We start from the raw sequence: 23,874 nt of genomic DNA on the forward strand, positions 1-23,874 counted from the left end.
GAGGGGATCCAGTGGGTGATGGTCGTATTTTCCAAACGCTAAGTCAGGAGCTCTTGTTGGACCATGAAATCAGTTTTGACAGACATAACTAGCATTATTTTCAATGGAAAGGACTAGAATGGTGTGAAGTGGACTGGAGTGGAAAATAACTGAACTGATGGCATGCACTACAGTTTAAATAGAATCTTGTGAAAACTTTGTTTTAATATGTCAAATATGTGTATGTTTCTGTGAGCTGGCTCACAAGGTAAAATGGATTACATCTTTTCGGCTCACAGACAAAAAATGTATGAAAGCCCTTAGGCAATGGGGACTGCTTCCTGGAGAAGTTGGTCAACCAGGTCTTAACTGAATTTCTAACGTCTTCGGGCAGGTATGGTACCTACGAAGCAGGAGACAGTGGCCTTCAGAAATCTGTTGCCATATTCTGAAAGGAGAAGATACCCTTAAGCTTAAATAATAAAGTCCACATTTCCTCATTCTCAAGACATGCTCTTGCCTTGACTTACGTGATGCCTGCTTCTCCTACTCCCACTCTAGCTGCCATTTCTTTTCTTTTTTATTTTTTAGGTAGGCTCCATTCCTAGTGAGGAGCCAGTACAAGGCTTGAACTCAGAACCCTGAGATCAAGACCTGAGCTAACACCAAGAGTCAGACGCTCAACTGAATGAGAACCCCAGGTGCCCCTTTAATTGCTATTTATAACTGTACTTTGCATCCAACCTTTAAATCTTGATGATCCTGGAATTTTATGCTAAGCTTTGCTCTGGCTCCAGGATCATTTCATTCATACCTAAGCCTTCAATGAACAGTTTTGTGCCCTTGATTTCAAAATCACTGCCTCCCACTCAGCCCTCTTCCCTGAGCCCCAGGGCCTACTGGGCATCCATGCAGCTGGATGTCTTTCACATACCTGAGGCTCAATGTGCAAAAAACTGAACTTGTTACCTTTCCTTCCTCCCCACTTCACCCCATTTCCCAGACGTACTCCTCGATATTCCTTCTCTTGGGAAAGATTACCACTATCCCAGACAGAAAGAGACACCATCCTGAACACCCTCATCTCCCTCATCTCTTACCTCCACTCAGTCACCAAGTTCTGTTTCCCCTAATAGTTCTTCCTTTTGTCCTGTCATTTGTTCTACTACCACCGTCCTTGTTCAAGCCACCGACATCTTCCCAGCTGGACCACCATAGTATCTCTCCAAGTGCTCCAGGACTGCCACCCCTACCTCTCTGCATTCTCCATGCTACAACTGTTAGCTTTCTAAAACCCTGCTTTTCTAAAACCTGCTTTAATGCCTTCCTAGCCTCCCACTCAACCCTCTCTCACAGGCTTAGCCAGTGGCACTTCAACTCTCTATACCTCAGTGTTTCCCATCTGAAAATTGATAAAAATATTTTCCCTTCTTTACCTGCTAGGGGTGTGTGTCTTTAATAAAGGAAAGAAGAAATCAGTATCAACAACCGAGTCAATATCATCGCTATCACTACATGCAACAGTTGGCATGCACTCTACCCAAACCAATTTTCTCTAGACTCTTCATGGAAAATAGATATTAAATTTATGAGAATGTCAAGGTATTTTTTCTTCCAAGAAAAAAATGGCTAGTATTTCTTAAAAATAGCCCATCAGGGGCGCCTGGGTGGCTCAGTGGGTTAAAGCCTCTGCCTTCTGCTCGGGTCATGATCTCAGGGTCCTGGGATCAGGCTCCACATAGGGCTCTCTGCTCGGGGGTTGGGGGTGGGGGAGCCTGCTTCCTCCTCTCTCTCTGTCTCTCTCTGCTTGCCTCTCTGTCTACTTGTGATCTGTCTGTCAAATAAATAAATAAAAATCTTTTTAAAAAATAGCCCATCAAATTGACCTTCATAGTGCACTAAAAGAAGAATTGATCATATGATATGTAAAAATTTTACTGTAGACCAAGAATAAAAAAAAATACAGGCTTTCAAAATGTACTATCCACCTTATAATTCACAGAAAGGAGAGGTGATTGCAGAAACTCTGACTCATGCTCCTGAGAGGTAATGAAAAAAATTGCCAGCAGCAAATGTGGATTCTTTTTTATCTCAGTGACAGGTACTTTTGTTGTTCCGCAGTGAAGGTCTGAACTTCCATTGAGTTTTGTGTAATAACTGTTTTTTTTTTTTCCTATTGGAAAGCACAGAGGGCACCTTGTTATTAATTCAGTTTCTTTCTCAGCAGATATGGGCAAAAGAAGTGGCTGAATAAATCCGAATGCAGAAATATCAGTAGGACCTGCTGTGATCTCTCTGTGGAAACTTCTGATTACGAACATCAATATTATGCCAAAGTTAAGGCCATTTGGGAAACGAATTGTTCCAAATGGGCAGAAACTGGACGATTCTATCCATTCTTAGAAAGTAAGTAACACACTGTAAACTCCAATAATAGCAAGTTCTTCTGTCCATCGAGCGTACAGTATCAGCCTCACAGACAGCCTTACTAGGAGGCCAGGGCTCTGGGCACTCTGTTCTGCGCTCTGTCCCTCAGTTGCTGGGTGATCAGCCCATGGTGCCCCACCTCTCTGCATCTCAGAGTTTCATCATGAAAATGACTGGTTTTGCTCATTGTCAAACTAAGTGTCTTCTTGTTCTGAACATGGTAATGTGATGACATATTTCTAGGTGTAACTCAGAATTCAGGCAACATCTTCCTGATGTTTGCTTCTTTTATTTTTGCATCCCTTGTTCTGTGGCTGATTCAGCCCTAGAGCACCCACTCAGAGCTGCCATAATGAACTTTACAAGAGCTTCTCACTGGAGCCAGAATCTCTCCAGTGGTGCCCTTCTAGATCAGACTTCAGCAAACTGTGTCTTCAGATCAAATACACCTTGGCCCCCTTTCCATTTGTCTACGGACTGAGAGCTAAGAATGCTTTTTACATTTACATAAATAAGAGCTACAATAGAGATCATATGGCCTGTAAAGCCAAAAGTACTTCTTGTCTGAACCTTATAGCAAAAGTCTGCGAACCTCTGTTCTAGACCATTCTGTCATTTAACACTGTTTCATTCCTCCATGGCTGATTTCCACCACACATCAAATCATGTTAATGTTATTTATCACCATCTTTTCAAGTCACAGGAGTGTTGTAAACACTTTTAGTTGTACTTACCACCAGTTTACCCATGAGATTAGGCACCAAGTAAATACAAGACTTGAATTTTCTGTTTTCATATTGTATCAGGGAGTATGAAATGATTGTTTCAAGATGTGGCATAACTCAGACTCACCTGAGAACAATCTGAGTCATCTCAACTAAGAGGGGGGCTTTAGAGACTTTGATTCCAGTAGGGTTATATTGTAGTGTTATCCATGGTGATTTCTACATCTGAGTATGATAACTCCCTCTCCCCTCCCCTTTAAGCACAAATTGGCCCACCGGGGATCGCTCTGACGACAGATGAGAGATCCATTTCCATTGTTCTGACGGCTCCGGAGAAGTGGAAGAGAAATCCAGAAGACAGTTCTCTTTCCATGCAACAGATATACTCTAATCTGAAGTATAATGTGTCCGTACATAATACTCAATCTAATAGAACGGTGAGCCTGGGATGGAAGAGGGGCCTTGAATCTGTGCCCTTCCTGCAGCTAGTGCTGGAACGAGCAGCCCAGGGGCAGGGCATCTGGGAAGGGGTGATATTTAAAGACATGCTGGGCAAGGTATAGTGGAAGCTGATACATAGACATCTCAACAATGTCCTTCGGATTTCCCTTACAGACCCTTTCTGTCAGTGGGGTCTGATGTTGCTATTGGGTGTGTAACGATTGTCCACCTCACTCTGATGGAAAGCTTCGACTTGCATGACATCTGTCAATCATTCTCCAAGAGAGAAAAAATGTCAGCAAGAACACAGGGCAAGATGAGCAAGAAATCCGTCCTTACGTTCTTATTTAGAATTGTCCCCCAATGGTCCCAATTCCTGATCATGCTTTGCTGAGCTAAAGGAAAAGGGTATTTTAAAGCCATTACTAGAAAAAAAAAATTTTTAAATCTTAACTCAGATATCCATTTATTAGTATGGAAAAATGTTCATAATTCTACTTGAATTTTTAAAAATGCATGACAGTATATGTTAACTAAATTCAATTTAAATAAAACATTTTTTTTAAAAAAAGCCCAGCTTGCAGCAATAAAGGATTTAGTGGTATCTCAGTGTTCTACCTCCTTCTAGAGCTGTCTGGGTGGTACTGGAATTCCGTGGCTCTAACTGCTGTTTGCTATCCCCTCCCCTAGTGGTCCCAGTGTGTGACCAACCACACGCTGGTGCTGAGCTGGTTGGAGCCAGACACTCTGTACTGCGTCCACGTGGAGTCCTTTGTCCCAGGGCCTCCTCGCCTCGCTCAGCCTTCTGAGAAGCTGTGTGTCCGTACTTTAAAAGGTAAGCTTAAAAGGTCTCAGCTGGTCTGCGGAGGGAACTCTAAGGAAACTAGGAGAAGTGTGGCAGTTAAAAACAAGGTTTGGGGGACGCCTGGGTGGCTCCATTGGTTGAGCGGCTGCCTTCGGCTCAGGTCATGATCCCAGCATCCTGGGATCGAGTCCCACATCTGGCTCCTTGCTCGGTGGGGAGCCTGCTTCTCCCTCTGCCTCTGCTGCCACCCTGCCTGCTTGTGCTCTCTCTCTCTCTCTCTCTCTCTGGCAAATAAATAAATAAAATCTTTATTAAAAAAAAAAAAAGGGGGCGCCTGGGTGGCTCAGTGGGTTAAGCCGCTGCCTTCGGCTCAGGTCATGATCTCAGAGTCCTGGGATCGAGTCCCGCATCGGGCGCTCTGCTCAGCGGAGAGCCTGCTTCCCTCTCTCCTGCCTCTCCATCTACTTGTGATTTCTCTCTGTCAAATAAATAAATAAAATCTTTAAAAAAAAAAAAAAAAGGTTTGGGTTAATCCACGCCTACCAGGAACAGTTTGAGACAAAGGCAGAAACAATCATCACCATAAATGCACTGAGCAGCCTGGGACTCTGCTGTTGAACTTGGCCACCATTAGAATATGTTTGCATCTTCTCAAGGAACTCTCAGCACCTGGCCTGATATCTGCAGCCAACAAGCTTCTTCCATGCAATTAGAATTTTACACACATCTTTTTATTTCTTAATTATAGTCCCTTTCATCAAGAGAAGTTCTATGGTCTTCAAGAACGTCAAATGTTAGTGCTAGAAACAAAACACTATTCTAACAACACTTGCAGACAGCAGGCTTTGCTCTCCCTTGGGAGTACAAATTAGAGCTCTGCAAGCTGCCTTCAGCTATCACTCACGGGCTGCACGAGCGTCTGGGATCAGCAAATCCACACTTACTCCCTCATTTACATTGCTTCTCTCTCCTTCCTTTTGCCTTCTTCTCATGTTTTCTGAGTTTGGCTGAAGAGTCTCATTCCTGTTAGGAAACATAGGGTTAGGAGCTTGGCTTTTGTGTATTTGTGCTTCCCCAAGGGTCAGAGGACTTTCCACTCAAAACCTGAATATTGAAAATTAACCCTAAAGTTGACCTTCCTCGAATGGTCTCTCATCCATTATTCTTCCATCTCCCTCTTCCAAACCCTCTGGTCCAGGACAAATGCCACCCCGCATCCCCAAGCCTGGTTCCATCGCCAGCTATAGGATGGCCAGGGTGACAGGAGTCCTGCTTTCCTCACGCTGCACAGAGCACAGAGCACAGAACACAAGTTGAAAATGTCCTAAGGAATCCAAAGGGGATTTTGTGATTTTCAAAAGTGAGAAGCTATATTTTCGAATCTCTGTCCTTTCATACCTTCCTCTAAAATGAAGGTTTCTCTGCCATATGTCAAATAAAACTGAAATGCAGAGCAAGCAAATGCAAAACAAAGCAGACTGAAGAAATTGTTTCTGTATTTGGAAAAAGTGCTCTGTTTACAGCTTGATCAGTGGTCAAGTGGTAGGAATGAATTTCCAGTGGAGAACGTTTAAGCAGTTGGCTCACTGAAAGCAACTCAAATACGGATTCCATTAAATACTTCCCGGTAAGAGATGCAGCCAACTTTCTCACTAGTCTAGGAGAGATGACAAAATAAGGACATATCTTTTTGGGTTCTGACCTTTTCCTTGATAGCCCAGCTGGACCACCTCTTTTGGGACCATCTTCGAGAAATACTTCTGCTCTCCATAATCCCCTGGTACTAAAATACAATTACAGTTCTGTAATTTTATTCTGTAAGTTTATTGTGCAAACATGTTCTGCTGTATACTGAGTGTCATTGGTCATTGTTGTCATGGCATGTTTTAACTAGGGCAAGTTCAATCCAGAGACCAGAGTTTGCATTCAGAGGACTAGGCTGCATCGTGGCCTCATGTGCAGTCGGTGATGTTGGCCACCTGCACCACCTGCATTGTGTTTTGCCACCTTTCCCTGTAGAACCTGAAGACAGGTTCTTGGGAGTGGTTTGGGGTGGAAGAGGCTTCCCTTGGAGCCCTGTACCTATACTTCTCTCACTGGCTCTTGTTGACCTCCCTCATTGTCCATGACACTTCTGTTTCCCCTCTTTCACTAGATAGCTATCTGGAGAGTGACATTGCTCTGTCCTAGGCATCAAGAGTATCCAAACAACTGTACAGATGAAAGAGCTCCCATGACACTCTCACTGAATTCATCAGTATGTAAGGAATATACTAGAATTTTTGCTATGTGCACTAAACCTCTTTTTCTACTGCTGTATTAGTCAGGGTTCTCCAGAGAACAGAACCAACATATTACATATGTAGAAAGACAGAAAGATTTATTTTAAGCAGATGCCTCACATGACTGTGGAGGCTGGTGAGCTCAAAATCTGTTGGGCAGTCCAGCAGGCTGGATTCCGAGGAAGAGTTGATGCTACACTTCTTTTATGAAGGTTATCTGCTGGCAGAAATCTCTCAAGGTGGTCACCATTTTTTCTACTAAAGCTATCAACTGATTAGACAAGACCACCCATATTATAAAGAGTAATGTGCATTACTCAAGTCCATTCATTTAAATGATAATCTCATCGAAAAAAGCCTTTCGGGAACATCTAGAATCATGTTTCGCCGAATATCTGGGTACCATGGCCTAGCCAATCGGCACAGATAATTAACTATTACAACTTCCAGTATCCTAGAGGAGCCCAACAAATATAAATCAGTCACATGAGTCCTATTCACAACTGTATAGTCTCATGAATGGAGGGCCAGCACTGCTTTCTTAAAAGCTGTTCACCAAGTCTTTTCATTCTTCTATGAACTTTTACTTGTCATGAACCCACAGTACAACAGGACCTGGAGGGGAGTCACTGCCATTCTCAGCAACACCAGCTTAGCCACTTCCTACACACATCCCAAATTCCAGATCTACCCAGAAAGTCTAGCCAACGCACTCAGAGATGGTTCTGTTAGCCGCACAGAAGGTGACGCCACACATTCCTGATTTCTACTGAATATTTGGAAATGGTTGAGTTAAATGACAGTATGGAAAAGTGAGGGCAGCTTAATAGGATCTTATCAAGAGGGTTCTGTTGCTTGGTTTAAAGTGTGTAAGTTGCTGGAATAATAGACACACTTAGCTTCAAATATAAGAACCTGCATGAATCTCACGGTGAGACAAAAATGTTGGAATGTCTGCTGATTGGGTTGGTGATGCATCCACACTGTAAGGTTTGTGACAAGTCCAGATAAGTCCTGAAGAAGAGCTCTTGTCAGAGAGTAAGAATTCTGAGACCCCTTATCACTTTTCCTTCAAGCTTCTCAAATTATAAATGAAAAACTGAGCTACTACTTGTAAGTAATCAACCCAAAGTCTCCTGACATTACCAATGTTTTCCTACCACCACACTGAATCACAACGCTCTATTTCTCTCTCTCTCTTTTTTTTTTTTAACAGACCAAACATCAGCAGTGAAGGTTAAAATCATCTTCTGGTATGTTTTGCCCGTATCTGTCACTGTGTTTCTTTTTTCTGTGATGGGCTACTCCATGTACAGATATATCCATGTTGGTGAAGAGAAACACCCAGCAAATTTGGTGAGTGCTCAGTGTGGCAGGAATGATCATAAACCCTCCCTTCCAGGCCAGTACAAAAGGAAGCTCTAGAGCAGACACAACTCCCTTTTACAGGCGGGTTTAAAGAGTGGATGAATAAGAAAACACTTTTGCTACTAGTCTCTAGTAGCAAAGAGATTCCTCAGCTTTGACAAAGATTTCACATGTCATGAGCAGATTAGACTAGGTCTTGAGGTACACAAATAAATTTAAGTCAGATCCATGCCCTTCCGGAAGTTCAAGTTAAGTTGGGAATGGGAATTTCAAAACGATACTTAAAGGTTACGATGAAAGCAGACAGTTAGGACTGTAGATGTACAGAGAGAAACAGGGAGAGCATGGAAACCCTGCGTAGGGGACCAGTAGAAATTTTACATCTGGCCATGATTAGGAAAGGGGAGGAGTTAGAGCACATACTTCTGGCAGAAAACCCAGAAGGGTCAAGGTGCGTAGATGTTTGGAAAACCATGTGACATTGCTGGACAACAGGTTGCTGAAAAGGAGTTACTGAAGTAAGATCAGAGAGTGGGTGTGAGGGCCAGGTAACAGGAGAATCGGGTGTTATTCAAGCAGTTTGGGCTTTTTATTGTCTTGGCTAGGAGAAACCTCTATGGGGTTTTGAATAGGCAGTGTTGAGGTCAATATCGTGTTTAAATCCAGTTAGATAGTGGTTCTAGTACACTGCTGGAGCGAGTAAGACTAGAAGCAATAAAAGGAGCTAGAAGTTGGGGCACCTGGGTGGCTCAGTGGGTTGAGCCGCTGCCTTCGGCTCAGGTCATGATCTCAGGGTCCTGGGATCGAGTCCTGCATTGGGCTCTCTGCTCAGCAGGGAGCCTGCTTCCTTCTTTCTCTCTCTCTCTGCCTGCCTCTCAGTGTACTTGTAATTTCTCTCTGTCAAATAAATAAATAAAATTTAAAAAAAGAAAAAGAAGCTAGAAGACTGTGCCAGTTGTCCAGAGCAAGAAAGGAAGCATCTGAAAGAGGAGAATGGGATGTAGAGCTTGAGACTGGCATGGAATGTGGAGTACATTTAGGAGGGAAATGGCCAGGACAAGCATTCAGAGCAAGGACAGCAAGAAAATATTAAGAAGGAATAAATATGGTTCTGGAGGGTTTAGAAGGGCTGGGCATATTTTAACAATAAGAGTGATTTATTTGCAAAGTATTAAAATATATATTCACATATATAAGATATTCCTGTTAGTTCGGTTTTAAATGTTTCTCTTATTCTGCCTGCTTTTAGACATTAGAGGTAGGTTCCTAATGGCACAGGGAGACATTCCTGGGAGAAACATTCACAGGAGAATTAAGCATATGTGACTTTCTGAAACTGAAATGTTATAAAAGAATGAGGCTGAGGAATGTTAATGTTAAATGAACTCATTTCACGGGGTGGACAATGAGGATTCACACTTAAGTCATGACTGGACATCGCAAAAGACATCTTCCACATATCCCTACCACCATGTTAATCTCAAACCTGACATGATTGAGAGTTTCTCTATCAGCCATAAACAGGCAGATGGATTTCCCTTTTTGGCCCCATTACAGTGGGATTAGATAGCTATGGGGGAAGTGAGGGAAACCACCCCTACTCACGCGCCTCCTTCCCTCTTTGCATCCAGTTTGCATGCCCATCCACATTTCATGTCCAGGGTAGGGTGTATCCCAGCCAGGCCTGGGAGTCCAGGAAACCACTGCTAGTTGACAAATACATGGCCAACAGTAATTAACAAAGCAATTTCCAAACTCTTTCACTCAGCCCTTGCCACTTCTCATGTGGCAGAAATTCTGATTTTACACAATTAAAAACTGAGGCTCAAGAAATTGAATAAGTGCCCTGAATTCCCTGGGCCAGTTAGGGGAGGGAGCAGTCTACCCTGATCCTTGGACGGGATATCCCCACGCCCCCCCAGGGACCACTGTTCACTTCCATAAGCCTTTGTGTGTACGTGTCTCAGGTCTCTTGCCTCCATGTGAATGAGGCTTTCTGTTTATTCCGAGAATAACTGTCACTTCCGTGAGTTGGTAAGAATAGGTTTATAGAACTATGTGATGACAGTATAAGTTCTACTTAACAGCTGTTTTTCATGTCTCTCTCAAGTGAAAAGGTGAACACCATTCTCTTCTCTCTTTATAGATTTTGATTTATGGAAATGAATTTAACAAAAGATTCTTTGTACCTGCTGAAAAAATTGTGCTTAATTTCATCACCCTCAATATTGTGGAGGATTCTAACACTTCTCATCAGGATGTAAGTGTAAGGGGGAAAAGCAATGATGTATGGGCCCTGAATGAGCCCCTCGAGGACCAGGAGCCACATCAGGAGGAAATGGAGGTGAAGAACTCAGGGTATGCTTTACATTGGATGGACATTTTCTGTGACTCTGAGGAAAGCTCCAAGGGTATGTCCCTAACCCAGCAAGGGTCCCTGGGTGAAACAATGCCCACAGATAAAGCCGCCGTTGGATACGAAGAGGCTGTAAGAACTGCTGATATCTGTGTGGGGACTGGAGATCAAGAGCTCAGACTGCAGGAAGAGGCATCCCTTCAAGGACAATTCTTGGAGCAACAGGCAGCTTTGGCAGACCTGGGTTCTCCAACACCACTGTATCCCTATGCCCCTCAGCTGCGAGACTTGGGCCAGCTGTTGCCGAAGCACGTGGAAGCGGAAGAGGAGCCAGGTGAAGAGGCATCCACCACACTAGTGGACTGGGACCCTCAGACTGGCAGGCTGTGCATACCGTCCTTCTCTGGCTCTGAACTTGACTCTGAGGGATGTGAGCAGCCTAAGTACAAGGAGCTCACAGAAGAAAGCCTCTTGTGTAGACTCTATGAGGATCAGGCTCCAGAAGAGTCATCAGAAGAAAACAAAGCCTATCTCCTGAAATTTATGGAGGACTGGGGATTACATGTGCAAATGGAGGACTAACACCTGAACTTTCCTTTGCCACACCCCTGCTGTTATGAGGCACATGAGTGCGTACATAAGAGTGACCAAACAATAAAGGATGTGGGATGAAAGAAGTTGACTCTGATTTTCTGTGTCTGTGAGAATTACTTATCTCTTCTATATTCTCAAAGCGCTTGTTTCATTCTGCCTCAAATGGGGGTTGGTTCATGCATGTGGGTCTCTCGTGATGATGGTGGGCATCTGGAATGTAGGGGCTGATCCACTAGGTTGTATGCATTCAAAAAGCTTTGGAAGGCACGTATAGCATGGAGCACTGGGTGTGGTGCATGAACAATGAATTTTGGAACACTGAAAAAATAAAACTAAATTAAAAAAAAAGTTTTGACACATTGGATGAAGAATTTACTCAGGTGAGCGTGTTTGGCTTCTTGGTTGACTATTTTCTTTTCTTTTTTTTTTTTTTAATTTCTTTTCAGCGTAACAGTATTCATTATTTTTACACCACACCCAGTGCTCCATGCAATCCGTGCCCTCTATAATACCCACCACCTGGTTACCCCAACCTCCCACCCTCCGCCCCTTCAAAACCCTCAGATTGTTTTTCAGAGTCCATAGTCTCTCATGGTTCACCTCCCCTTCCAATTTCCCTCAACTCCCTTCTCCTCTCCATCTCCCCTTGTCCTCCATGCTATTTGTTATGCTCCACAAATAAGTGAAACCATATGATAATTGACTCTCTCTGCTTGACTTATTTCACATAGCATAATCTCTTCCAGTCCTGTCCATGTTGCTACAAAAGTTGGGTATTCATCCTTTCTGATGGAGGCATAATACTCCATAGTGTATATGGACCACATCTTCCTTATCCATTCGTCCGTTGAAGGGCATCTTGGTTCTTTCCACAGTTTGGCGACCATGGCCATTGCTGCTATAAACATTGGGGTACAGATGGCCCTTCTTTTCACTACATCTGTATCTTTGGGGTAAATATCCAGTAGTGCAATGGCAGGGTCATAGGGAAGCTCTATTTTTAATTTCTTGAGGAATCTCCACACTGTTTTCCAAAGTGGCTGCACCAACTTGCATTCCCACCAACAGTGTAAGAGAGTTCCCCTTTCTCCACATCCTCTCCAACACGTTGTTTCCTGTCTTGCTAATTTTGGCCATTCTAGCTGGTGTAAGGTGGTATCTCAATGTGGTTTTGATTTGACTCTCCCTGAGGGCTAGTGATGATGAACACTTTTTCATGTGTCTGATAGCCATTTGTATGTCTTCATTGGAGAAGTGTCTGTTCATATCTTCTGCCCATTTTTTTATATGATTGTCTGTTTTGTGTGTGTTGAGTTTGAGGAGTTTTATAGATCCTGGATATCAACCTTTTGTCTGTACTGTCATTTGCAAATATCTTCTCCCATTCCATGGGCTGCCTCTTTGTTTTGTTGACTGTTTCCTTTGCTGTACAGAAGCTTTTGATCTTGATGAAGTCCCAAAAGTTCATCTTCGCTTTTGTTTCCTTTGCCTTTGGAGACATATCTTGAAAGAAGTTGCTGTGGCTGATATCAAAGTGGTTACTGCCTGTGTTCTCCTCCAGGATTCTGATGGATTCCTGTCTCACCTTGAGGTCTTTTATCCATTTTGAGTTTATCTTTGTGTACGGTGTAAGAGAATAGTTGAGTTTCATTCTTCTACATATCGCTGTCCAGTTTTCCCAGCATCATTTATTGAAGAGACTGTCTTTTTTCCACTGTATATTTTTTCCTGTTTTGTCAAAGATTAATTGACCATAGAGTTGAGGGTCCATATCTGGGCTCTCTACTCTGTACCACTGGTCTATGTGTCTGTTTTTATGCCAGTACCATGCTGACACTGACTTGGTGATCACAGCTTTGTAGTAAAGCTTGAAATCAGGTAACGTGATGCCCCCAGTTTTATTTTTGTTTTTCAACATTTCCTTAGCAATTCAGGGTCTCTTCTGATTCCATACAAATCTTTGGATTATTTGCTCAAGCTCTTTGAAAAATACTGGTGGAATTTTGATCAGAATGGCATTTTTAAAAGTATAGATTGCTCTAGGCAGTATCGACATTTTAACAATGTTTATTCTGATACAAGAGCATGGAATGGTCTTCCATCTTTTTGTGTCTTCTTCTATTTCTTTCATGAGCATTCTGTAGTTCCTCGAGTACAGTTTCTTTACCTCTTTGGTTAGGTTTATTCCCAGGTATCTTATGGTTCTTGATGCTATAGTAAATGGAGTCAATTCTCTAATTTCTCTTTCTGTATTTTCATTGTTAGTGTATAAGAAAGCCACTGATTTCTGTACATTGACTTTGTATCCTGTCACGTTTCTGAATTGTTGTATGAGTTCTAGTAGCTTGGGGGTGGAGTCTTTTGGGTTTTCAATATAAAGAATCATGTCATCTGCGAAGAGAGAGAGTGACTTCTTCCTTGCCAACTTGGATACCTTTTATTTCTCTTTGTTGTCTGATTACTGTTGCTAGGACTTCTAATACTATGTTGAACAAGAGTGGTGAAAGTGGGCATCCTTGTCGTGTTCCTGATCTCAACAGGAAGGCTGCAAGCTTTTTACCATTGAGGATGATATTTGCTGTGGGTCTTTCATAGATAGATTTTATGAAGTTCAGGAATGTTCCCTCTATCCCTATACTTGAAAGCATTTTAATCAGAAACGGATGCTGGATTTTGTCAAATGCCTTTTCTGCATCAATTGAGAGGACCATGTGGTTCTTCTCTCTTCTCTTATTAATTTGTTCTATCACATTGATTGATTTGAGAATGTTGAACCATCCTTGTAGCCCAGGCATGAATCCCACTTGCTCATGGTGGATAATATTTTTAATGTGCTTTTGGATCCTGTTTGCTAGGATCTTGTTGAGAATTTTAGCATCCATATTCATCAGTGATATTGGTCTGAAACTCTCCTTTTTGGTAGGGTCTTAGCATCCATATTCATCAGTGATATTGGTCTGAAACTCTCCTTTTTGGTAGGGTCTTTGCCTGGTTTTGGGATTAGGGTAATGCTGGCTTCATAGAAAGAGTCGGGAAGTTTTCTTCTGCTTCAATTTTTTGAAACAGCTTCAGGAGAATAGGTGTTATTTCTTCTTTAAAAGTTTAGTAGAATTCCCCCAGGGAATCCATCAGGTCCTGGGCTCTTGTTTTTTTTTTTTTTTTAAGATTTTTATTTATTTATTTGATAGACAGAGATCACAAGTAGGCAGAGAGGCAGGCAGAGAGAGAGGGGGAAGCAGTCTCCCCGCTGAGCAAAGAGCCTGATATGGGGCTCGATCCCAGGACCCTGAGATCATGACCTGAACTGAAGGCAGAGGCTTAAACCACTGAGCCACCCAGGTGCCCCCTGGGCTCTTGTTTTTTTGGGAGGTTTTTGGTCACTGCTTCAATCTCGTTACTAGATATCGGTCTATTCAGGTTGTCAATTTCTTCCTGGTTCAATTTTGAGAGTTTATAGTTTTCCAGGAATACATCCATTTCATCTAGGTTGCTTAGCTTATTGGCATATAACTGTTGATAATAACTTCTGATGATTGTTTCTACTTCCTTGGTGTTAGTTGTATCTCTCCCTTTTCATTCATAAGTTTATTAATTTGGGCTCTCTTTTCTTTTGGATTAGTGTGGCCAATGGTTTATCAATCTTATTGGTTCTTTCAAAAAACCAGCTTCTAGTTTCATTGATACATTCTATTGTATCTCTGGCTTCTACCTCATTGATCTCTGCTCTAATCTTGATTATTTCCCTTCTTATGTGTGGAGTTGGTTTGATTTGTTGTTGATTCTCCAGTTCTTTAAGATGTAGAGACAGCTGGTGTATTCTGGATTTTTCAATTTTTTTTGAGGGAGGCTTGGATGGCTATGTATTTCCCTCTTAGGGTGGCCTTTGTTGTATCCCATAGGATTTGGAACAAAGTGTCTTCATTCTCATTGGTTTCCATGAATTGTTTCAGTTCTTCTTTGATCTCCTGATTGATCCAAGCACTCTTAAGCAAGGTGGCCTTTAGCTTCCAGGTGTTTGAGTTCCTTCCAAACTTTTCCTTGTGATTGAGCTCCAGTTTCAAAGCATTGTGATCTGAGAATATGCAGGGAATAATCTCAGCCTTTTGGTATACGTTGAGACCTGATTTGTGACCCAGTATGTGGTCTATTCTTGAGAAGGTTCCATGTGCACTTGAGAAGAATGAATATTCTGTTGTTTTAGGGTGGAATGTTCTGTATATATCTATGAGGTCCATCTGGTCCAATGTGTCATTCAATGCTTTTGTTTCTTTATTGATTTTCTGCTTCGATGATCTATTTCTGAGAGAGGCATGTTAAGATCTCCTACTATTAATGTATTCATATCAATATGACTCTTTATCTTGATTAACAGTTTTCTTATGTAATTGGCTGCTCCCATATTGGGGGCATAGATATTTACAATTGTTAGATCATCTTGGTGGATAGTTCCTTTAAGAATTATGTAGTGTCCTTCTGTATCTCTGACTACAGTCTTTAGTTTAAAATCTAATTTATCTGATATGATAATCACTACCCAGCCTTCTTTTGAGGCCCATTGGCATGAAAGATGCTTCTCCATCCCTTCACTTTCAGTCTGGGTGTATCTTTAGGTTCAAAATGGGTCTTTTATAGACAACATATGGATGGTTCCTGTGTCATTTTATGGGTGCATTTAGGTCATTCACATTGAGAGTGTTATTGATAGATACGTTTTTATTGACATCGTGTTACCTTTGAAGTCTTTCTTTCTGTAGATATCTCTATATTTCTGTTCAATGCTTTTCTTAGGATTTTTCCTCTTTTATAGAACCCCCCTTAATATTTCCTGCAGTGTCAGCTTGGTAGTTGCATAGTCTTTTAAGCCTTGCCGGCCTTGGAAACTCTTTATCTCTCCATCCATTTTGAATGTCAGTCTTGCTGGATAAAGTATTCTTGGCTGCATGTTCTTCTCATTTAGTGCCCTGAATATATCTTGCCAGCCCTTTCTGGCTTGCCAAATCTCTGTGGACAGGTCTGACGTTATTCTGATGGGCTTTCCTCTGTAAGTAAGGAGTCTCTTTGCCCTAGCAGTTTTCAAGAGATTGTATCTACAATTATGATTCCTCAATTTGACTATGAGGTGCCTTGATATTTTTTGGAATCTATAATCTTGGATGGAGATCGTTTGGCCTCTAGCACATGAACGCTGGTTCCAATCGCAAGATTGGGCAATTTTTCATGAAGAACTTGTTCCACTATATCTTCTAGACTTCTTTCTTTCTCCTCCCCTTCAGGGATTCCAATAATTCTGACATTGGAACGTTTCATGGCATCATTTATTTCCCTGATTCTGTTTTTGTGGCTTCTAAGCTGTTTGTTCTAGGCTTCCTCCTGATCCTTTCTCTCTATCTGTTTGTCTTCCAGATCACTAATTCTATCTTCTCTCTCAGTTACCCTAGCTTTTAGAGAATTTAGATTAGATTGGAACTCATTGAGAGCACTGTGAACCTCATCCCTGGTAGCTTTCAGCTCTGCCCTAACATTGTGAACTTCATCCCTGGTCACTTTCAGTTCTGCCCTAATCAATTCCATTTGATCATCCATGGCTTTCTCCAACCTTGCTATTGCCTGGATAATTGTTAGCCTGAATTCTCCTTCCGACATATTGTCTATGTTGATAGTCGTTAGCTCTGTTGCAGAAGGCCCATCGTCTATATTTTTCTTCTGTTGAGCATTCCTCCTCCTAGTCATTTGTGTGAGAGATGACTGAATGGATGTAACTGGATGTATCAACTGTGGTGCAGTCAAGGTGCACCCTGGAACACTTCTGAGCAATCAGTGTTTCCCACCCAAACAAGAGAAAAAAGAAAAGAAAAAGAAAGAAATAAAAAAGAGAGAGAGAGAGAGAAACAGGGAAAAAAGGGGGAAGATAAAGATAAGGTTCAGCCCAAATGGGCCACAAGGTAAGAATGATGAAGTATACAAACAAAAACAGACAAACAAAAAGACTGATAAAAGAAAAAGATGGGAGAGTGGTTATAAATTCTCAGTGTGGGCGAGGAAGGTTGTTTTGATTCTTCTTGGATGTATCTTGATATCTTTGATAAAGGACTCAACTTTCCTAAGATAAAGGGGGATTAAAAATTGGTTTACCTATAGGGGTAGCATTGATTGGGGAAAGGGGATTACTTGAAGTTTAACTCTATATGAATATTAGAAAATAAAAATAAAAAATGAATAAGCTAGACTAAGCTAAACTAAAATTTAGGGGAAAAAAATTTAAAAATAGAAATGCAAAAGAAAACCACAGGTGTATGTATCAAAAAGTTCAGGTTAGAAGGATATTATGGAATTTGATGTACTGGACATCTCACTGTGATGGTAAATAGGTTAAAAAATTATCTACATAAGAAAAAAATGAACCAGAATAGTGGGAATGAGTTAAAAGTAAAAGTTGTCCTATGAAGTAGTGGTGGTTGTTCTCTTGCAGTCTTTTTTTTTTTTTTTCCTTTCCTGGTTGGTTTTCTGGGGGAGGGGCCTGCCACGTGGGTTTTCAGTCAATGATGTTCCCTGAGTTAAGTCCTCCCGCCCCCGTCGAGGGGGTGGGCTCTGAGGAAACGGGTTGTTTTCAGGCTTTTGTTTTCTGGAGGCTTTTAATGTTTGTTCACTTTTTTTTCTCTTGCCTTGACGGCTTTTGATGGTTTTTGTAGGTTTAGAGGAAAGCAAATTGCACCCTGACGCCCCCTCTCAGAGAGAAGCCTCAATCTGGTCCCCTGTGGGTGTTGCAGAGTCCATATAAATTCCCCCTTGGCCTCTGACAGAGCAGGTTCTGAGTTCCGGTCCCTGGGGACGAAGGATCATCTGCTTGTACCCAAAACCACAGCAGAAGCAGCTGTCTGGGCAGCTCCAGACCACCAGAGAGGTTCCAAGCAGCGATTGCACACAGATTTTCCCGCTGGCCCCGGCTGGGAGTGCCTGGTCTTTCGGGGTCTAAGAGTGAAGGGCTTGTGCGCACGTCTCTCAGGGGAGGCTGTGGGTTGCAGGCGCATCTCAGGCTCTGAGACCAGGGAGCCGGTCCAGAGCACCAGGCTGGGCCTTCACGCACCTCTCTCAGGGGAGGGTAAGTGGCACGTGCGTCTCAGGCTCTGTAGTACAGCTCTGCGTTCTGCCGTCTGGCAAGGCTCCCAGCCCCTCACAGGAGCCAGACCCCATGTGTTTTCAGGAGCACTGGCAGCTCAGGGGCCAAGACCTGGTTTCTCCACCGCACTCTCTCTGGTTCAGCACCAGGGGAGGCTGTCCTGGGTCTGGGGACTTAAGCCCCTGTCCCTAGCTGCCCCGATTCCCACAATTCCTCCCCCCACTCCCCGAAATCCTTTGCTCTTTCTGAGTGCTTTCAACCAGTCTCCAAGTTAATGCTGGTCCCCAGATGCAGGGAACTCTCGTATTAGGGGTATTACTTTCCAATCAGTCACCTCTGGTGGCTCCCTCTCCCTTTTGCTTTTCTTCCAATATCAGTCCGACATTCCCACTCCGCTTTACTTACCCATTGGCATCTTCTGCCCCTGTAGAGATGCAGACGTGTGTAATTCTGATCTCAGGCTGATTTCATGAGTGATCGGAGTTCTTTGGTAGGTAATCAGCTCACTTTAGGGTTAAAACGGTGCCTCCTCCTAGTTTCCTGCCATCTTGTCTCTCTTGGTTGACTATTTTCAAACAAGCCTACTTCTACATTTATTTGGGGGCACTTAGCAAGTGTAAGCACTGTAAAAAATGTTTTATAGAGACCATTTTTTAAATACTCCTTTTTTTTAGGATTTGGTTTATTTTCAGAGTGATGAGATACTTAAAACATACAAATACCACTGAATTAGTGGTAATCTGGTCATATTTAAACCCAACCCACAATTCAATCACAATAATCCAAGTTCAGAATGGATAAATCAAGAACAGTTCTTGATATTACACACTTTGGGCTACTTAAAGTGACCATATTGGTACTTTATGAGAACTTCTGGAGTGTTGACCTAAATTGCCATTATTGTTTTGTAGTCAGAAAATGTCCTCTCAACAACACAGTAGGCTTGTTTAGTAGGAGGCTAACCTGAAAGAAAATGCCACCTTTTGTGATAGAATAGAACATTTATTTCTGGGTATGTGTGTTTACAAAGATATTTGAATAATCACTAGACTGGAATGTGTTTATCTGCTGAAGCACTATGTTACCATTATAATACTAAATATTCTATTTGAATGAGCAACGCCAAAAGACCCCTTTGAATATGTATGAATGAATAGCCCCACCTACAGAATTTTTAAATCTATAAACAAGGATACAAAAAAAGAAAAAAGGTAAACAAATAGGTACGGGAGAATGTATGAAAATTTGCCACAATTCACTGTGGGAACTAAAGTGTACCATAAACACCATGCTAGGTAATTTCCAGCAACTAGTCTCATCTCCTTCACCATTTACCTAGGAAGTTCAACTCTAGTGACTGCATTAATATATGACAAAATCTCTAATTTGAACCAAATAAAATTATTGATATTTGACCATTTTTGACTTGCAGAAGCAGCAATATCATATTATTTGGTCTTAATGTATGCTTGTTTTATTCATGAACTCGTGATCCTTTAATGCTTTTGCAAGAAAATAGGTAACATCCATATTCCCTCATTTATATTTTGGCACAGGCAGACACCCCTAGTAAGAGAGATGGATTCTGGAGTCGTGGTCTTGAAAGAGTAACCACAAGTCCAAACCGTTTCTGATCTAATGATTTAATTTAGACCATAATTGCATTAACCAGAGTGTTCTCTTCAATTTTGGTAGACATGACTCTGCTCATTTTGAAGAACAGATTTATAACACTAACCTCAAAGAAGGTGAGGAGAGGGAAACAACGAGTCGTTGTTAAGAGCAGAGAGAAAACAAAGTGATTGCTGATAGTTTGGCTTACTTGTTTTAGTCACAAAATATTTACTTGAGCACCTGCTGTGTCCTAGTGTCCTCACCTATGAAAAAGGGATGACTAATTCCTCAGGGCTGTTTTGACATGAACAGTGTTGGAATACAGAAGGCACTTAGAACGGTGTCCGGCACATAGTGAGTGCCATGTGTTTATTGTTATTAATGGCCAGAGCATGGTGCTTAACACCAGAAAGACAGGCCTTTTGGACATGACTATTTCAACTCAAAGCCCACGTGTGCCTCACCTGGTTTTTCTTACCCAAAAGTACCATCGTACTTTACTTCTTACTTGATGCCTTCAAGCTGAAATCGCCAATGGTTTTGGAAAAGGGAATCTAATTCTGAGTGGCTTTTACATCTCTTGTCATTCTAAGCATGGCAGGAGTATTGAGCATTTCAAAAGTTGTGTTGCTTCTACCTCTTCCACATTAGGTAGGGTTTCCTCGTGAAAGCATCAAATCATCACCCCACTTCCGGACCCCACGAATTCTACATTGGGGGAATGAAAACACACCCACTACAAAGTGAGTGAAGCGTAGTGTCACATCATGTGCATGGGAAGGAGAGATGTGAAGAGAGACACTGACCCCTACCAGCCTACAAGCCCCCAGGCTGAGCCAACTCCTGGCAAATCGATACAGAGAAAAACTATTTGGACATCCCGGAGTGCAAGTATGCCCAGCATGGTAAATCTGATGAGAACATTAAACAGAGGGCGCCATCAGCACAGATGAGTGAACCTGGATCATAAATCACATTGTTTCTAGCCCACACATTACAGCCCTCACATCTTGATGGGAATCTCTGCTAACCTATCTTGGAAGAACTGGTTTTCCCTGTTTTCTTTGTGGTCCTCTTCATGATATCTTCCAAAAACCTTCTATCTACTGGTGCTTTCTGTTTTTTCCAAGACTGTGCAAAAAAGCACGTGCGTCTTGTTTTTTTTACCCAAGAGTTCTATGGTCATAGGTATTTTAATTGCTCTTAATTTTCAGTATAGGAAATAAATGTAGACATATTCATTGCAGAGTAACTAAAAGTGAAGGGGTGGAGGATAAAAATTACCTGCCAGACCCGCTCCCAGGTTTAACCACAGCAAACATATTAGGGAGAGAAAAGCTTCTCAACAGGGAGTCATTTTTCACCCCAGAAGACATCTGGCAATGCCTGGAGACATTTTTGATTGTCGTGACTCAGAGGAAAGGTGCTGCTAGTGTGGGGGCTGGCGGGAGAGCCAGGAATACTGCTAGACATCCTAACATGCACAGGGCAGCCCCTCATAACAAATAGTTCTCTTGTCCATAATGTCAGTACTGCCTAGACTGAGGGCACCTGGGTGACATAATACTTGAGCATCTGACTCTGATTTCAGCTCAGGTCATGGTCTTAGTGTCATGAAATCAAGCCCTACACCATGCTGGGCCCAGAGTGGATTCTGCTTAGGATTCTCTCTCTCTCTCTTCCTCTGCCCCTCCTCCACTGGCACTTGCACTCTCTATTAAATAAATAAAGCCTTTTTTTTTTTTATTTATTTGACAGACAGAGACCACAAGTAGGCAGAGAGGCAGGCAGAGAGAGGGGAGAAAGTAGGCTCCCTGCTGAGCAGAGAGCCCGATGCGGGGCTCAATCCCAGGACCCCGAGATCATGACCCAAGTTGAAGGCAGAGGCTTTAATCCACTGAGCCACCCACGTGTTCCTAAACAAAGACTTTTTTAAAAATAATGTCTCCGTTGACAAACATTGGTGTGGAAATTTCCACTATCAATGTATATATGTATATATATTTTTTTATTTTGTTTTGTTTTTTGTTTTTTGTTTTTTTAGACATCTTAATTTTATTTTTTTTCAGTGTTCTAAGATTCATTGTTTATGCACCACACCCAGTGCTCCATTCAATATGTGCCCTCCTTAATACCCATCACCAGGCTCACCCAACAGCCCCCCATCCAAACCCTCAGTTTGTTTCTCAGAGTCCAGAGTCTTTCATGGTTCTTCTCCACCCCCGATTTCCCACAATTCACCTTTCCTTCTCCTAATGTACTCCTCATTATTCCTTGTGCTCCCCAAGTAAGTGAAACCATATGATAATTTACTTTCTCTGCTTGACTTGCTTCACTATATATTTTTTCCAAAAAGAGGAATCATATTGAACTCTTCTATAGATTGTCATTTTCACTCAAAAAATATAACTAATGGGTCTTAGGAGTTTACATGGCTGAAAATACAGGGACTCTAAGCTTGTTTTGATCCTCAAACCCAGGGAGGTATTTATCAAATCATTCTGAACACCTAAGAAATCAATCAGAGCTCTGAGAGAACAAAAACTACAAGTCTACAAGTACAAAGACAACCATATCTTGGAAGGTAGGAGATGTGGAGAACTGACTTGGGGGAGATATACTGTGGGTGCCTTATAGGTAGGAAGCCCTGCTTATATAGGCTACTACAAAGTAGTATATGCAGCGGGGGGCAAAATCTGAACTTTGAAAAGCCTGCTATGGGGGGTGACATGCCTGGTTTAAAGGTGCTCAGGTGACAAAGAGTGCAGAGTGCCAGGAATGACAATGTGGTCTGAGGATCCCTTGGGTTGCAAGAAGAATGGGTACCAGCATGATGCCCCATTTCCAGGCATGGGCATGGGGAAGGCAGCTGAGAGCAGTGCATCTTGGTGCCAGATTTCTGCTCTGTTTTGCCATAAACTGCAAACCACTGTGCAGTCACAAGGAACTGTGCTCCCAGGGCCAGCTGGGAAATGGCAAAAGCACAGCAAGACCCTTCCCCAGAGGAACAGTGTGGGTCCTCACCATGGAAGTCCCTAAAACTTGGAGTTTTGAAATTCAGTGACCTGCCTGAGATATATTTAAAAAAAAAAAAAAAGCATGGAAACAGGCAGGGAGAACAGAGTGTTCAGACGAAACCAGGGACACAACAGGGGTGATTTATTACTCTTCTGTGAGGACTCAGTGAAGAAGTGGGGACATGAACTTTCGGCTCTGGAACTACAGAGAAGAGTGCCTCCATACTCATCCCACCCATCCATGCTGAAAAGCCTTCAGGGAGAAAAACTGTGCCATCTCATGTAGACCAGAGCCTCTTAACCAAGCCCCACCTCCCTGCACACTAAAGACACATTTCCACTAGGGCAAAGCCACCTGAGAATCAGCACAGCAGGCCTCTCCTACAGAAGACCAGCACAAACTCCTTGCAGGTACCAATTCTACTGAGCATACAGTGCTGCAAAGTTTTAGCTCTACAGGAAATAGGATCTGGCTTCCTTTCTACTTTTATTCTTCATGTCCTTAGTATTATTTTTTCCTATATTTTCTTAATTTTTCAATTCTTTTTTTATTTATTATTTTTAAATTTATATATATACATATATACACTTTGCATATATATTTTTTGTTTTGTTTGTTTTCATTTCATTTTATTTTATTTTTGATTTTTGGATCTAGATTCTTTTAACAAACAGACCAAGACACACCCAGAATCTAGCTTTCTTGGGGTTGTTTGTTTGTTTGTTTTGTTTTTATTTTCTTTCTTCTTTTCTAGAAAAACAAATGGCAACATAGAGAAATTCACCCTAAAAGAAAGAATAAGAAGTAGAACTCACAAGGCAGGGATTTAATCAATACAGATATAGGTAAGATGTTCGAATTAGAATTTAAAACAATTATTATAAAGATACAAGCTGAGCTTGAAAAAACCATAGAAGATATTAGAGAATATCTACTACTGCAGAGATAAAAGAACTAATGTCTAGTCAGGCTGAAATTAATCCTATAACCAGGATGTAAACCCAAATGGACTGGATGAAACAGAGGAGTGACTCAGTGACATCAAAGATAGCTTTAAGGAAAGTAATGCAACTGAAAAGAAGAGGGAAAGAAAAGTAATGAATCATGAAGGTAGAGTTAGAGAACTCAGCAACTTATTAAAACATAAT

General features: G+C 41.9%; 1 protein-coding gene across 2 annotated transcripts in view; it reads left to right on the forward strand.

The window, feature by feature from the left end:
• Positions 1-11,071, forward strand: part of IL20RA (interleukin 20 receptor subunit alpha) — a 37,019-nt gene extending 25,948 nt beyond the window's left edge. The window contains exons 1-6 of one of the 2 annotated variants that reach the window (XM_082730375.1): positions 1,991-2,080; positions 2,207-2,385; positions 3,393-3,568; positions 4,263-4,407; positions 7,876-8,015; positions 10,174-11,071. In XM_082730375.1, the coding sequence (XP_082586501.1) occupies positions 2,013-2,080; positions 2,207-2,385; positions 3,393-3,568; positions 4,263-4,407; positions 7,876-8,015; positions 10,174-10,965 (1,500 nt within the window). In that variant the 5' untranslated portion in view covers positions 1,991-2,012 and the 3' untranslated portion in view covers positions 10,966-11,071. Of the gene's footprint in view, positions 1-1,990; positions 2,081-2,206; positions 2,386-3,392; positions 3,569-4,262; positions 4,408-7,875; positions 8,016-10,173 lie in introns of those variants that run through there. The other variant, XM_082730374.1, reaches the window with a different exon arrangement.
• The last annotated feature ends 12,803 nt before the right edge of the window (positions 11,072-23,874 follow it).

This window comes from Mustela nivalis (genome assembly GCF_964662115.1).
Source record: "Mustela nivalis genome assembly, chromosome: 5".
NCBI lineage: Eukaryota > Metazoa > Chordata > Mammalia > Carnivora > Mustelidae > Mustela > Mustela nivalis.